At 39.7% G+C, this 17,275-nt stretch overlaps 4 protein-coding genes across 4 annotated transcripts in view; 3 read left to right on the plus strand and 1 right to left on the minus strand.

The window, feature by feature from the left end:
• LOC120744794 (E3 ubiquitin/ISG15 ligase TRIM25-like) overlaps positions 1-17,275 on the plus strand; it is a 188,961-nt gene that overhangs the window by 141,760 nt on the left and 29,926 nt on the right. The window lies entirely within an intron of this gene.
• On the minus strand, positions 30-6,106 carry nol7 (nucleolar protein 7). Its single transcript, XM_040049439.1, has 8 exons — positions 5,887-6,106; positions 5,182-5,242; positions 4,246-4,301; positions 4,128-4,153; positions 3,908-4,004; positions 3,022-3,143; positions 2,568-2,645; positions 30-1,422 (listed from the first exon to the last, which is right to left on the minus strand). Exons 1-8 carry the CDS (start codon positions 6,069-6,071, stop codon positions 1,349-1,351), a joined length of 699 nt encoding a protein of 232 aa, XP_039905373.1. The 5' UTR covers positions 6,072-6,106; the 3' UTR covers positions 30-1,348.
• Positions 6,788-10,390, plus strand: epdr1 (ependymin related 1). The gene is made up of 3 exons (XM_040049447.1): positions 6,788-7,070; positions 8,543-8,751; positions 9,701-10,390. Exons 1-3 carry the CDS (start codon positions 6,835-6,837, stop codon positions 9,892-9,894), a joined length of 639 nt encoding a protein of 212 aa, XP_039905381.1. The 5' UTR covers positions 6,788-6,834; the 3' UTR covers positions 9,895-10,390.
• LOC120744779 (gastrula zinc finger protein XlCGF57.1-like) lies at positions 10,915-14,974 on the plus strand. The gene is made up of 3 exons (XM_040049342.1): positions 10,915-11,081; positions 12,278-12,527; positions 12,788-14,974. Exons 2-3 carry the CDS (start codon positions 12,293-12,295, stop codon positions 14,410-14,412), a joined length of 1,860 nt encoding a protein of 619 aa, XP_039905276.1. The 5' UTR covers positions 10,915-11,081; positions 12,278-12,292; the 3' UTR covers positions 14,413-14,974.

Genomic DNA, 17,275 nt, shown 5'->3' on the forward strand with positions numbered 1-17,275 from the left:
TGGATGCTGCATGACACCTGAAGCAGAAGTTTAAATCGAGTTCAGTTTAATTCAAAATGACGTGTTCAAAGATTCTTCTTTAACTCTGGGGTTTCTTGCACTTTTACAATAACTGAAACAAAATTCAGTGAATGAAGCCCAATGACCAGCCTATACCATATTAGTAGAACTGGCGACTGCAGGAAGGAAGAACCACCTTTGATCAGACTTGGGGAGGGCCAGCTATCTACCAGCCCACCGGTAGGGGAGGTGAGGGGGAAATTGAAGGCATAGAGAGAAAAAAAAAATTTTAAGAGGGAGAGAAAATAAAGGCATATAAACTCATGGGGAGTGAATACAGGTGAGTGGAGACTGCTCAGTGCATCATGAAAAGTCCCCCAGCAGCATGGAAGGTGCAGGGTTGCCTGACACTTTGAAGGCTAATCTTAAAATAGGGCTTTGCTCTCCCAAACTGGGAGCTGCTTCTACAGGAACAAGATACTTCAGCTCATTCTACCTTTAAAAACCACAAGTCAGCCTGCAGTCTGAGAGCAAAGTGCTCGGACAGGATGTGATACTACGAGAGCTTTAATGACAGATCCCAACTTTTCAAGCCTTTGTATCGGAGGAGGATTCAGTGTTTTGGACTGAAAATAGTAAAAAATATAACAAAAGCTGTGTATGTACATATTTCATGATAAACTACCCATAAATGTGCATATTCACAGTAAAATGTCCATAGATTGGCCCTATAGTTCAACTTTTATTTTTGTCTTCTAAATATTGTCATTTCATATTTCAACTCAAGAGAAAAATAGCACTCAAATAATCCTATGTCTGAATTAAGTTTAATTACCAAAGACGCTGTGCTGATACTCAACCACGTCATCTTTTGCAAACGATGACGTGGTTGTTTTTGAATGCAAACGAACACCCGATGAAAGCATCCAGGTTTTTATCTCAAAAATATGAACTAGAAAACAATCAGCATTTATTCATACAGAAATTTTACAGAAAAAAAGAGCAAACATCTGATTTTTGGCCTTTCAGGTTTGAAAACACCTTTAACACAAGTGACTGCAGAAAAACACGAAACACAAGAACTTCACATTAAAGCCTTACAAACTTCGAGATGCAGTAATAAAACCTTTGCTTCTTGGTAAAGCCGTGATGAAGAACCTGTTGAAGGACTTTAGTTTGGTAGGATCTCAGTCTTTTGAGTCTCTGTGACAAGTTCAGAGTCTGTATACTGTCCCATCCTGAAGCTTCAACAGTGCTGCCACCCCCTCCTCAGTGATGCTGACTGTTTTGAGTCCTTTTAAACAGCCGTGGGGAGAAGTGTGCTCACAGGCTGCTTGCTTACGTCCCATCAACAGGAGGGAAGCTGCTGTTTGTGGAGCCACCTCTTCTTCAGCTTCTCTGCTTTGGCTTTCTCCTTAGAGGCTGAAAGATCAGACCAATAAGTTTTTTTTTTTTTTTAAATGTGACTTATGTCCCCACAGCTTTCCAACTCAAACACCTTTTAGAAAGGACATCGAGAGTAAATATGCCAGTCTGAAGACTGAAAGCTGTGAATGTCGTCGCGGTCTCTGCAGCAGGACGCCCGGGAGAGCGAGCGCCTCTCAGTGAGACGGGACGTCATTGTAGCAAAGCTCAAATTGAGACAGATCATCGTCTTTACAGACTACTGCCACAGAGTGTAGCTTGCAGGTGTTCATTTTAAATCAATAACACAAAGTATTAAGACCAAAGAACAAAAAACATGGCGGTAAAAATCTCTCCTGAAAAGCCTCAGGGGCAGAAAACCTGGTGAGTGGTGACGACAACAACATTAATAAATATCATGGCATAAATCTGACCTGTGTGGCAATAACCGCAAAATTCTGTAAAAGATTTAAAGCGATCAAACCAATGACAGTTAAACAATGTGCAGGTGTGCACAATCCAGGTGTGCAAAGCCTGCAGAGACTCGACCATATCTTTACTCGTCTCACACAAAGACTTCTATAACAAACAGGTTTTACCGTAACTTCTCGATGAACCCATCTGTAACTGTGACCTCAAACTTTTCATGCCTTTGACCCCATTTTACAGATAAAGCTGAAATCACTGTGTACTTGGCTGTAATTGGGGTGACCAAAGATCTAAATTAAAGCATTACCACTTTGCGGCCATCTCTGCAACACCTAATTCCCTGGTCATTTATTCTCTAGAAATTATACTTCTATCTATATGCAGTTTCATAGTAGAAAGCAAAAAAACCATCCTTTACTACGATAAGTAAACCTGCCCGCCTCCACCACACAGCTGAGGCCACCGTAAACCTCACCTGTACATGTCCAGCATCAACATCACTGGCTCATATTTCCACCATCTTTAGAGCTTCAGACTTTTCTGGGATTTGTATTCAGGCTCCACCATCTCTTTTATAACAAACTGTGCTGAAAGTAATCAGTTAAGAAAAAATAAAGTCTTCTTTTTTTCCTTTTTAAGCTTCTTATCTTTGGACGACACATTGCACCAACTGGACTGTAAAAGCTGAAGTAAACTTCCTCTGGTCATTAATCTCAGGCTTGTTCTGAACGTACCCCAGTCTTTCTTGACAAACTGCACTGCCGCACTTTTATTCCACCCCTTCTTGTTCTGGAGGGACAGCATCTCATTATCTGAAAGCAGAAGGACATTAAGATTAAAACACTGAGCAGAACGCCGGTCTGAAAGTCTGAAGACTGAAAGCTGTGAATGTCGTCGCGGTCTCTGCAGCAGGACGCCCGGGAGAGCGAGCGCCTCTCAGTGAGACGGGACGTCATTGTAGCAAAGCTCAAATTGAGACAGATCATTGTCTTTGCAGACTACTGCCACAGAGTGTAGCTTGCAGGTGTTTGCTTCATTTTACATCAGCAACACAGAAGCTGTGTTCACTCAGTATTAAGACCAAAGAACAACAAACAAGGTGATAAAATCTCTGCAGAAATGCATCTCCCTGTGTCACGGAGTAGAAAACCTGACAAAAAATGAAGTATGGCGACGCCACCAGCTTACTTGTGGTCCTGCAGGTTCCTGGTCCGTACAGTCTGGACCGGATGAACTCCTCGGCCACCTGCTGTTGGAAGGACGCCAGCGTTCGCTCCTTCACCGTCGTCACTGTGTACTTCCCCTTCAGGCTGACAAACAACACGAGTACAATAAAAGGACGGAAAGAAGAACGCGTGTTTGATCAGCTTCACTTTAGTGAATAATGATCGTCTCACATATATCAGGATCAGTTTGAGACTTCTTCAGTAGCACCAGCATGCACTTTCATTGGATCCAAAAAGCTGAGAATTAAAAACAAGTCTCTGCACACAGAGTCCAACTAATATCCTAAATTTAAAGTGTCCAATGAGGTGAGAACAATGAAAGTATCACATTTCTGTATCATTATTTTATTGAGAGGTTTTCAGCATCTTCGCTTCCTCTCTGAAATGTCACTGAGTGGATTCTGATCAGTGGGTCCAGCAGTCAGTGAAGTGCTTGGTAACAACAGATTTTGTCTAATCGTGGTGGGTGAGGAGCTGCAAACTGGCTTTCATCAGTGAATCAAAGTTTGTCTACCAACATTTTATCTGCAGAGATGTTCCCAAAACAATCAGTGGGTCTCTCCTGCTAATGAACTCCAGCTCCACCATCATGAACCATCGCCGGAGGAGAAACTCACGAGGACAGGCTGGAGCAAAGTCTTCATTAAATTAGACTGAAAAATATTAGTTTGAGACACTTCCTGTCTTCAAATACATAATTTTCTCTTGTTTCTATTGGTGTCTGATAATGTGTAACAACAACAAGGTGTTTGCTGACCACACTAAATGATAAAGAATCTGGCAAGTCCACCCAAGTAAAGTGTCTCTCTTGAACTCTGAAATAAAATGGTTTAAAAACATTGACATACTTCCGGGCATTTGCCAATTTCCCACTCCTTTTCTTTTTCTTCTTCTTCTTCTTCTTTCCATCTCCCCCCTCTTTTTCTGGCTTTTCCTCCTGTTCACCTGGGTGAGGACAGGTTGATTTAGGTGAAGTCACAGATCTGAAGTGCTGCTCTACAAATCAGTGCCCAGTCCTTCCACAGCATCAGCTAAATGGTTAAAGATGTATTAAGAAAGCTTCTTTACCTTCATCTTCAGACTCTTTCTGCTTCCTGGAGAAAAGAAAAACAAACAAATGTTGTGAGCACTGAGTGAGTTGATGGAGACGATGTGTTAAATCCAAGAATTAGACGGGTCAACTTACTTTGAGGAAGCCGAGTCGATTTCCTCCAACACGTCAGCCGATAAGAGTTTTCTTTTCTGTGGAGAAAAGAGTCTGTGAAACTGCAGGTTCACACATCTTTTAGTTTTTCTACGGCATTAGGTCACACTGAAAGGCAAAAAGAGAGAACTGTTTTTTGTCACTTTGCATTTTGAGCTAAAGTGAAAAATGTCAAGAATGGGACTGGAACAAAACATTGACATCCTCCTCCAGAATCAATCAAACCAGGCGTGCTACTTCCTGCCTCTTTACTGTAAAGCTAAGCAAAGTTAAGCACCCTCCAGTGAAGAAGACTCACTCACAGGCAGAGGGGTTAAAAACAATAATGAAGAAAAATAAATAAAACTCTCCTCCCCATCATTTCCTTAATGTTGCTTTAATACACCTCAAACAGCACAGCGGTGTCTCCTCCTGAAATGAACACCCTCTGAACTCTTTTCAGATAGAAGTAAAATAAATGAAAGCACTGATGTGTGATTGGGTTGAGCCTGGATCCTGAACTATGAAGCAACTTCAACATACTCAGGCTCTCCTGATCTGGCTTCACTTAAACTAAAATCAATAGTCAGACTGTAATGGGAGTTAAACAGGTCCTGCACTTTCTGAATCTGTTAGTCCGCTTGTGTTAGGGTGATGTAAATTTCATCTTTAGACTTTAAAAAACACTTTAGCTCATATTAGTGTCAATGCAGTGAGCTCTGAGGATTGGTGACACCATTTTCTAGGCGATCGATTCAGGCAGTAGTTTTGAACTTGTCCACATGTTTTCTCAGGAGCAGGTTATGACTTCATGAGAAGTTACCATGGTTATGCACCCTGGTAAGAAGGTAAATGCATTTGTAAAACTTAAAACTCAGGGTTAGACAGGGTCCAGGCCTCTGAAAGTATTTGAAACCATTTAAAATGACACACACTGACCTTCTGTTCTTGGAAGAGCTCCTGTCTCTTCCTCCTCTTCTCTTTTAACAGCTGCTTTTCCCTGCAAACGGAGGAGCATTTCATCAGGTTTATGGATAACAATGACACAAACACACAACTGTACAGCTTCTGCTGATAATGTAACAACACTTATGGGGAATTTTTGCTGGTGGCGATCAAGCGTAAGCCATTCTCAGGGGGACTGCTAATATTCTGGTCCCTCATGTATGAAAATACTGCACAAACCGGCAAACGCCTCAGGATAATTTACTGATCCGTTTGTGGCCCTGCTGAGGTCACCCTTAAATCTGACTAGACGTGAAGTTTATGACAGAACTGTTACAGATGTGCCTAATAAAAAGGCCTCTGAGTGTGCAGTCCATATCGGGTTTATTTTTTGACGCTTGAAAAGTTTCTCTTTTAGACATTAGCCCAACTAAACTTCGTCAAACAATCCAAAGATCCAGACCAATTTGATGACACAGAGCTGTGCGTCTGAGAGTACACAACAGCTAAAAAATACACACGTTGTCAACATGAATTTTGTTAAATTTCGTGCTGCCGATTTGATATACGCCTACGTAAAAATTACGTAATGTATCTGTAGTGTTCACTGGAATAGAGACATCTGAATGCAAAGGTTTTTTTTTTGTGAATGGAGTTTGGCCCAACCGTCCCTGCACAGGTTAGCTAGCGGTTAGCTACCTTCTAGCGGTATCCAGCGCCTGTTTCATGCTCCGCAGAGCCGCAGCTTTGGAGTCTTCAAAGGTCACCTCCTCTGGAGCTTCATCGTCGCTAGACTCCAGCGACAAGGTGAAACTCTCTGCGGGCTTTTCGATGCCCGCCGTCTTTGACGACGAGCTGGCTTTCCCACGTTGTTTCTTCGCCATGTTGTCCAGCGTTGTGAGACGTCATCAGGCCACGCCGCACACAACGTGACGCAAAAAGAATGAACCCGACTGATCGACCAACCAATGACTGCAGCCCAACAAACAAACCGTTTTAGATAGATCTAAATGAGCGAATGATAGGATTATCTAATTCTAGCAAGTTTTCTCATTTTATATTTGTATTAATTTAAGATTTATTTAATAAGTTTAAATTGTTTTTGCAGAATATATTTCAACATCCATACAATTATGCCAACATTTCAATATCTCGAAATGTCTAGTTAGTTACTTCTGAGTAAGTCAAACTTTTGAGATAGAATATCATCTATATTACAGTTAACATTTAACAATTTAGATGTTTGTAACTGTAAAGTTTGTTGTAGGTAGTATTTTCCAACAGATTTTTATTCATTTATTTTAAATTTAAGGCCAGTCTCTCAAAATTGTGACTTTTTAACTTAAATTTTCGACTTAAGAATCTTGAAATCAACTTATTCAGAAGTTTCAGTCACTAAAAATTTCAGATAATAAGTCGAAATTTCTATTTAAATCTGCATTTTATTTTATTTTATTTTTTTGTTTCAGTGGCGGAAACAAGTGTCTATATTTTCCTCATTATGTGCTTGTTTTGTAATATCTGGAGGAAAATGTTAACTACCTGTGCTTTAATTTTGAAAGATAAAACCGGAAAACCTTCTCCTCTTTATTCTAGGGATCTGCCGGGCTGTTAGTAGTGAACGGGACTCAGGGTTGTATTGGCACGATGCACCGACTTCTGCTCGTGTTTGTGGCCGCTGCTGGGGCCTCTGTCTTCGTCCTCCCGCGGATGGATGCGTCCCCGGCGGTCGGGCCCTGCGTCGCCCCGCTGCAGTGGGAGGGAAGGTGGGTTGTGTACGACCACAGCACCGGCAGGAACAGCCGAGCCGCCGTCTCGTACGACGCCCTGAACCAGAGGATCCGAGTCCTGCAGCAGCACAAGAAGCACACCCCGTGTCAGAGGTAAGACCAGTAAATAAACACAAAGTAAACATGTTGTTTACAGACTGCGTTTTATTACTGCACACAGTCAGTGTGAAGAGTTACAACAAAACAAGCTGCAGCTGTAAATCTGCGCTTAATAATCTCCAAATCATCTATATAAGCATCACTCCATTTGTCATTAATAATCATTAATAAAGCTGATTTATAATGGATTTGGTCCCAGCTTTAAGCTCTTCTTTTCTGTAAGATCGGCTTTGTTTTATAGCTTATATCTATTTTTATTCACAAAACCAACCCATAATTTACACCCATAGTTATTTATACTGCAAACACTACAAAAAGTAATAATAGTAGTAGTAATAATGATTATAAAGGTCATATTCGATTAATGGATAAATTATTTTCCCATGCGTTACACATCAGTGCTAAAGATCAGATTAAAAAACACATCAGAGACTGACTTATAACTGTACTATTAATCTATAAAACAATGTTTTGTTTAGTTTTTTGCATTTTTGTGTTCTAAAAAGGGTCATAAACAGTCTGTTTGAACACCTCTCAGCCTGGACTAAAGTCTGGAGTTGTGAAATGTTCCCTGGCTGGTAAACGAGGCCACAGAGCGACTTGGGAGTGTTTGGTTTGGGCACAGAGGACTATCCTGCCAAAAGTAACCATCTTCAGACTTTAGAAGACAGAGACACTATCAAACTCTTGGACAGTTTTCTTGCTGCCGAAATAGATGCCCTATAGTTTCTGTGCATAAGAAATGGAAGTAGGAGCCACGATGTTGCCCACTGGTTTTGGATTCTGCGATTTGAATGTTTGGCCACTGCTCAGGTGGTTTGCTTCAACTGGATGTGACCATGTTTGGATGAGAGCATGCAGTGTTATCACACAGATCCAGCAAGTAACAGACTAATAAAATATTAGACTTTACCAAAACTGAAGCACAAACTTCTTAAACACCAGACCACACGATTTGTTAGATATTTTTTATTAAAAATGCTCCAAAAGGCACCAACAGGACAAACACAGTGGAGCGCTCCGGTTCTTTCACTGGATTTACTGGAGCTGAGGCCAAACATAGAAATGATTAAAACACATTCCAGTTAAATCAGCCTCTGTAGAGTTCTCATCAAGGGGGAAACTATCCATAGACACCAAAAATGGGTTTGTAGCAGGCTGTAAACATGATTAGTTCTACTGTAAAATCGGTCATTTGAACCTGGGAGTCTGTGCAGAATGACTCAGCTGTGGAGCCGGACTCTAGTGGACATTAGGGGAACTACAATTTCTGATATCTTGAGATTGGCTTTTAGCTCCGTAGGTTGATGCTTGGTGGTGAGACTTTTTTTCACAGCTCAAAATTGTGAGTCAAGCAATATCTATTTTATCTTTTTTTTTCACTGTTTGTATTTATACACCGCTCTCTGTGTCTTTTGTCCTCTGCACAGTCCCATCCAAAAACTTCTTTAACCTCTTTGTTTCAGGTTTTTTGAGTACATCTACTTGTATCAGAGCATGGTGATGTTCCAGATTGACCAGAAGACGAAGGAATGCTCAAAGATCGCTCTGTCTGAAGCCTGGGATCCCTTCGACGTCCCTGATAACTCCACCTTTGAGGATCAATACTTCATCGGCGGCCCTGGGGACAGCATTGAGGTTCAGGAGTGGTCAGATAGGAAGCCGGCACGCAAACGTAAGTCTGAGATTTTTATGCTTTCAAACAGGCCATAGTGAGTGCTGAAGATTTAGGTCAGTGTTAGCGTAAATTCAGCACGTCCTGCAGCTGCTTTATAATAACAATAAGCCCTTTCACTGTGGTTTTATTGAATTATGAGAGTGGCTGTAGCTTCTAAATGACTTCTTTTCCACGAAAAAGAGTAATTCTACATTTTACATGCATCCTTTCGTGAACTACCCCACACTAGTATACAGTACTGTGCAGTACTGTTCCTTTATATTTATCTAGGAAAATGTAATAAACAGTATATAGGTGTATAAGGAGTTGAAAGGATGGCTTGACAGTCAATATGTGTTGTGACCACCTTTATTCTTCAGCACAGCCTGAACTCTCTGAACTCTCTTAGGCAACTTTCTTGTAATTTATTAAATAATCTTCAGCAAAAGTTCTCCAGACGTCTTGAAGGACATTCAAAGCTTTTCTGTGGACGTTGGCTGCTTTTTGTTCCATTCTCTGTCACATTGCTTTAATAATATTAAGGTTCAGGCTCTGTGGAGGCCAGTCCATGACTGAAAGTGTTTTTTTTCTATCCAAATATGCTTTTATTGGCAGTGTGTTTCATCACTGTCATGCTGAAAATAAAGCCGTTCCCAGTCAGATTCTTCCTACATCCAAAATCTGACTGCACTTTTCTTGGTACAGTTTTAGATTAGGCACTGGAGCCATGGTGGTGGAGATGAGGTAAGAGTGGTTGATCCAAAATTTGGGAAGATTGTTTTTATTGGTTTGAGAGGGGTTACTACAAGACTTTCTCCAATGATTTGCCAATACAGCCACAACCCCCACTACCCACTGTGAGAAAACTTTTGGTTTTTGTGTGCTGCTTCTCAAAAGGCACCGAGGCAGAGCTGGCACCTCATCTGAAATCTGCTATTTCAGTAACTTGTCCTCGTCTCTCCACCAGATGAGACCTGGGTGGGCGTTTACACCATGAAGGACTGCTACCCAGTGCAGGAGACCTACACGAGGAACAGCAGTGTCACCACCTCCACCCGCTTCTTCAGCCTGGAGCTGGGAATCAGCGACCCCAACGTTTTCACCCCACCGAGCACATGCCAGTCAGCCCGGCCTGAGAAGATGGTCGACCTTGAGTGCTGAGACCTCATCAGATCTCACCTTTGACCTTAAAAGCTAAACTGCAGTTTAAGTCTGAAACCGCTTCCCTGTTTAGTCATTCACTATTGAAGTATACTGACATTTTATTTGAGGTAAAATTACAACTGTACTTTAGTCTGAAACCAGTGCCACAGTTTCAAAATTCTCTACTACAAGAATAGCACTTAAAATAACTCATTCTGCATATGCCCTGTCAGTTAAATACTACTAATATATAACTACTACAGTTCAGCGCTTCCCAAACTATGGAATCAAGACCCTCGAAAAGGTCAGAAGATGAGATCTGAATGGTTTTAAGATGATTCATGGGAAAGACAAATCGTTACTATTTTGTAACCTGCTTTTATTTTGTGACTTGTATCTTTAAATTTCACTACGACATTTGGGATACTTGTATGAAGCATGATGTGTAACACTAAACACTAAAAGCTAAAACTGTCAGATATCACTGGAATAAAACGATTATTTTCCTCTGAAATGTTGTGAAGTTGAAGTATAAAGTAGTATGAATTAAAATACTCCGTACAATTACCATAAAACTGGATACAACACTTTATGAATGCAGTAGCTTTCTATAACTGTCAGACGCTTTAAGTAAACATTATTTTTTTGTGTGTCCTCACTTAGAGCCTGATGGTACCTTTGGCTATAAAATCCATCACATGACATCATTCAATTACGTTCAGTTAACTCTGTGCTCGAAAGGGACTTTAAGAGTTTTGATCTCATTATTACAATTATGGGTAAACCATCATTTCCAGACTGCCAGCTTTGAGTTAATTTCTGTATGACTCTTCTTTTGCCATTTAAATTTATCCCCCACAGCTAAACACAGTAAGAAATGTAAGCAGGTGTACGTAGATTGTTTCCCTTATTTTATAGACATTTTATTACCACAAAACCATTTGAATTTTAACATCAAAGAAAGCTGATGTCTAGTCATGGGGGAGGGGGTGCTTTTGATGCCTCTAATCTGCCCAAAATCCAACGGCGAAGGGCGGAAGTGACGCAACTGTCAGTGCTCAGGCGTCATTTCCGTATTTCAGAGAGTTTGTCAACATTAGAGACTACCGGTGGTTAAAAATCGATCGTGCGGTATGAGGGGGAGATCAACCATCAGAGCAGACGGCAGGATATGAAGACAGCTGAGATAGAGTGACGCATAACAGGTGTGTAAAACTGTGACGTGTCAATGAGCTAACATAGCGCTCACGAGCTCAGTTTGAATGCTAACGGACTGAAATCAATGAGCCGGTGTGAGCTAGGTTTTATAGAAATAACACAAGTCCTCCTCTTGTTTTTAAATGAAGGATTTTAGCATATAGCATCCGATAAGATACAGGAGAGAGTGGCTTTACTATAAGCTGGTTTTTATACATTAAAATCAAAGAGTCGGTGACAGGAAGCTTCTGTTATCAGCAGTGTGCTACCATCGGCTCTCTGTCCCTCAGCCCGCGGCCGCCTGCGGGGGCAGGTGTTCCGAAAGTGAAATTTTAAACGAGTTTTTTTTGCTACATTATGTTTGGCCTGTATAAACTAATAATAAGGGGCCAAAATAGCCTCCCTCTGTCTGAACCTGCAGGCTCTCCCACACAGTGAGCAGCAAGCACAAGCTTGTGATCATAATAACTGTATACATTCAGACAGAGCTGTGATGGAGTCTTCTTTCAGACGCTGAGCGTATACAGGACAGTAACAGACATTAGAAGACTCAGGTCCTGCAAAGCTGCAAAGAAAATAAAGTCCACGTGTGCTGATTGTAAAGAGCTGTTTTTGAGACATCCAGCACTGACTGACGCAGACCAAACCAGAACCAAAGGCAGCAGCGACATTATTCTGATAAAAATCTGTAGGTTGGTCTGTTACAATAGATTATTTCCATAAGATCCACCACATCTGCCCTGCAGCTTCATTTAATACACTGATCATTGCAGAGTGCTCTGAACTCACCAATGCACATGTTCATGCACTGACAAAGATCACCTGTCAGTTAGCGCCTCAGGTTATATCCTGAAATAAAAACATTCTGTTAGGACAAAATAGACTGTTTCCAGCATTAAATCATGTAAATGGACTGCTCATTATACAGCACTAACATTCACAATAAACTAGGGTTTAGTATCTTGGCGTGCAGACTGGCGCAGTAAGTCAAGCCACAATATTACATCTTGTTGAGCAGACTGGTGCCCATGTTAAACTGTGACAAACGGCGGCAGTTAACATGAATGTGTTTTCTAAGTCACTAACGTGTTAAACAGCAGATAGAGTGAACGTGTCACATCCAGGTATGGCAGCCTTTGCTCACAACTGTATTTTCCTGTCATCATATTGGTAACATTTTTCTTTTGTCCCACTGTTCCTCAAGACCTCCCACAACAAAATGAATTGTGAGAAAGAGGAGGGTCTGGATGACCAGGAGAGGAACAACAGCCTGGACCAAAAGGACCCAGATCCTCCTCCGATTAAAGAGGAAAAGAAGGAACTCTGCATCAGTCGAGAGGGAGAGCAGCTTGTAGTGAAGCAGGAAGCTGAAGACATCATCGTCTGGACCGGGGAAGAACAGCTCAGACTCCTGGATAACATGTGGAAACCAGAAATAAACTTACGCAGCACAGGTTTGTAAAACCAGCCAGCTAATGAGAGATATATTTCTACAGTTTGATAATCACAAACATCGAAATATTGAGATAATTTTTGCAAATTAGAATCCAAGAACTATGCAGTCACTTGCACAAGTGTCCAAAATGATCTGCCACAACTGAAGAATAAATTTCATTGGTAAATGTGAGTGACGTGCTCACAAAGTAAAGACCTGCTAATAGTTAGGATTATATTTTCTCAATTGTGTGTTTTCCTGTTATGTTTCTCCTTTCAGATTTCCCACAACAGCATGACTGTAAAGAGGAGGTTCTCACAGACAAGCAGGACTTTAATCAAGAGATGAACTCAAGTATAAACAATGATGACCCTTCACAGATGAAAGAGGAACAGAAGGAACTCTGCACCAGTCAAAAGGGAGAGCATCTTGTACTGAAGCAGGAAGAAAGCAAGCATGTGGAATCAACTAGAAATGCAGAGCTGAAGAAAAGACCTCAAATAAACAGAAATAAGCGACTGTCGCAGGCCCGGCGTAAATCTGAAACATGTGAAAACTCTGTAAAATGTGACATTTGTGGAAAAACCTTTTACTATAAATCCTCTTTGACGAGACATCTAAGGGTTCATAAAGGTGAGAGGCCACATTCTTGCAGCACCTGTGGGAGAGGATTTAGTCAGATGATAAACTTGAAAAGTCACATGAGAGTCCACACAGGTGAGAAGCCATATTGTTGTAGCACCTGTGGGAAAACATTTAGTTTCTCATCACCCTTCAGAAGCCACCTTAGAATTCACACAGGTGAAAAGCCACATTTGTGTGGCACCTGTGGAAAAAAATTCTACAAGAAATCAGATTTGGAAAGTCATATAAAAGTTCACTCGGATGAAAAGCCCCATTCTTGTAGCATGTGTGGTAAAAGATTCAAGCATATGATAAACTTGAAAGTTCACATGAGAATTCACACAGGTGAGAAGCCTTATTCTTGTAGGATCTGTGGGAGCAGTTTCAGAAAGAAATCATCACTGGAATGTCACGTAAGGAGTCACACAGGCGAGAAACCATTTGCTTGCAGCATCTGTGGGAAAGGATTCACCCAGACACCAAATTTAAAAATTCACATGAGAATCCATACAGGTGAGAAACCATATTTATGTAGCACATGTGGGAAAAGCTTCATTAGCTCATCAGAGTGCAAAAAACACATGAGAATCCACACGGGTGAAAAACCATATTCTTGTAACACATGTGCAAAAAAATTCACTTATAAATCAGGACTAGAAACTCACATGAAAATTCACACAGGTGAGAAGCCTCATTCTTGTAGCACTTGTGGGAAAAGCTACGCTACAATGGTATACTTGAAAATTCATATGAGAATACACACAGGTGAGAGGCCATATTGTTGTACTACATGTGGAAGAAGATTTAGTAATTTAACAGGATTCAAAAATCACATGAAAATTCACTCAGGTGAGAAGCGACATGCTTGTAGCACCTGCGGGAAAGGTTTCATTCAGCTGCAAAACCTGAAAAGGCATATGAGAACTCACACAGGTGAGAGGCCATTTTCTTGTAGCACCTGTGGGAAAGGATTTTGTGGCCTGTCCGGTTTAAAAAGACATATGACAGTACACACAGGTGAGAGGCCGTATTCTTGTAGCACCTGTGGGAAATCATTTAGAGAATTATCAACATTGAAAACTCACATGCGAATTCACACAGGTGAGAAGCCATATTCGTGTGGCACCTGCGGGAAAAGTTTCATTCAGTTGGCACAGTTGCAAAATCACCTGCGAATTCACACAGGCGAGAAGCCATATTTGTGTAGTACCTGTGGGAAAAGATTCCGTAATGTTACGAACATGAAATCTCACATGACAATTCACATGACGACTGGTTAAAAGTTTCCTGCTTAAGAAATGTGTCAGTGTAGCATGTGTGTTAATAGTAGAGCGAGCAATGACAGTGCAAATCACACCTGTGGGATAAAATATGATTATCCCACAGGTATTATTCAGCTCAATATGGCATATATTTATTTTACACAATAACTAACTGTAACAATTGTTTATTCTATTAATTGTCTTATTCATATGATGCAGGGGAAACTCTGGTTTTATATTTGTCTGAATTCATATTTTTTATTGTTTTAGGCTGTAGAGGTGACAAGCGCAAGTTGTAGATAAACTTGTTCCACTAAACAGCTTTGTTATAGAGAAAGAAGCTTATATAAGTTTTTTTTTTTTTGTCACGTGGTTCACTTGTTGCTTATTATGGCAAATATTTAATTTCTCTGTTGTTCAGAGGTTTCACTGCACAATATTAAAAGCAGGGAAGTGTCACACAGAAGACACAAATATATCATTATGAACTTGATGTTCATTTTCATGAAAATTAAACTTCAGAAGATGCTGAAGGGTTTTGAGTTTTATAAGGTTTAAATAAAGATGTGTTTTAAACTCATGACTTTTTTCTGAGTTGTAAAGTGAAGTCCCTACAGTAGTAATAGAGAGAAAACGCCAACAGTCACATGTCCTTCTATAAACAACAACTTGGTGTAAGTGGGAAGGAAAAACTCTTTAACTTAAAAAATTGTGGCACTACATGCAGTGGTGCCAACATTAGCCATGTTAAAATGTTACCATTAACAGGTGGTCAGGCTGGCTCTCCATTTCACAGCAGAGTCCTTTCACATTCTTCACATATCCGTGTTGGGCAGAGTGTAGAAACAGCCGCTGAATGGCATTTGTCAAATTAGGGTTTTTTTTGAGAGTTTAATTCTTTTTATGTGAAATCCATTTTCGATTTGATGTATTTATCAATGGATTAATAAATCATTTTGAAATATTGATTTATAAATAGTCTTTATTTAAAATGTAATTATTAAATAATAAGTTACTTTTGCAATGTTTAAATAAATAAAATAATTTAAAAAATACATTTGTAACTGAATTTGCAAATGCATTTTATTGCATTAACAATTCAAAATTGCAGCATAAAATTTTTTTGGGGTGTGTGTGGCTCTTGTGGTCCTCCATAATCATGTTGCTCAACTGGGCAAACAAAATTACTTGATCAGAGATTCATCCAGGAATCATCCTGATCACAATCAACCAATAACACGAGTAATGCGACTCCATGCGACTTGAGTGTGTGTCTTTATTCTGGTCCTTGATTTTGTAAACTTTGTTTCTTTTTGTCAAAATGTTGGCCATAGTTCCATGTTTTTCCGTTAATCAACAAGGTTTAAAGTGGCTTTAGGTTAACCAAACGGGAAAATATCCACTTTGGGGTTTTCCCATTAATCCAGACAAAGAGTTGTTTTTTTCTGGTCAGTGAACTTTAACCTTGTTTCTTTATGAATAAACTGTAACACCTGGAACTTGTCTGAGTTAACATGACCTGCAAGTTATGTTTTCTTTTACACTTGGGTTTGTTTAATATATTGGTTTTTTTCCTGTTGTGTTGTAATTGATAATTTGTGCTTGATGAGTTGCGCAAATGTAGGCTTCATTGATCTTTCAGAGTACGGCTTGGGAATATGTCTTCAAATCAAAATCACGATCAATGAACATTTTACCATGATTATGATTAACCCTTTCATGCATGAATTATGACAACCTCAATCTGTATTTTCACTCATCTTTAGGCATGAAAAAAAGATTTTTGAACTTCATTTTTAAGTTTAAGTATACCATTAACACTGACACAAATACAAGAAAAGAGCCTTTGAATAGCTGTCCACTGTAGTGATCACTATGCGCGAAAGCGTTAATGAACAATTTTTATATATATAACATACATCTCATAGAGATAATATTGTTCTTGCCCTCAGTAGATATATATTTTAAATATGCTAGTAAAGCTTAGATTTTCTTTCCATATTTTGATGATAGTATTACTCTTGGTCACTGAAACAATTTTTCTCCCAGTTTCCTGTTTTTTTCTATTTGTTTGAGTCTTGAAAGGGTTTGAACTGCAGGAGGGGAGGGCTTCTGTGCACACACACACACACACACACACACACACACACACACACACACACACACACACAGCGCCTGAGATTACAATGAAGAACATCCCCTATTAGTGATGAAAAAGAGCCAACAGGAGAGAAAAAAAACTTGATAGTGACTTTCTGTCAGGGCAAGCAAATCAGGCAGTACATGCCCAGTGAAATCTATGAACACATATGATCTAAAATCTGAGTGGCCACAATCTCTCTTCTTGCATCTCAAACAGCATTCTGTCATAAAGCGTCTTGCCTATTTGCAAACTTTAAATTACTGCCATCTTGTGACAGTGATCAGTTTTTCAGTTGGTCAAGTTGATCTTCGTTCAACAACTTTACTTTGACATTAAATATGGCACACAGGGCTGGTTCAATTTTTTTTTTTTTTTTAAAGATCACACATTAAACCGTATTATTCGACACAAGTTTTAATTAGATTGTGTTGACATCTTACAATAAATGACCCACATCACAAAGAAACAGTGCGAGAGATTAAATATACAGGACAGGATAAAAATCAAGTTTAGTCTTCATTAAAATAAATATCACCACAAAATAACTAATGTTCATAAAAAAATATGTTATGTGTTTCTTGATCTTTGTCAGTTTTTAATCTTATGTAGTGTAAACTGTTTAGTGGCTAATAAAAATATCAAACTAAAACATATTTAAAACTAGGATGAAATTAGTAGAATAATATTTTCTTTTTTTCCATCTCGGTGATGAAATAACCTTCAGAGCATATTCAAGCT

The sequence above is a fragment of the Simochromis diagramma genome, unplaced genomic scaffold (assembly GCF_900408965.1).
Source record: "Simochromis diagramma unplaced genomic scaffold, fSimDia1.1 OVJJ01000355.1, whole genome shotgun sequence".
Lineage (NCBI taxonomy): Eukaryota > Metazoa > Chordata > Actinopteri > Cichliformes > Cichlidae > Simochromis > Simochromis diagramma.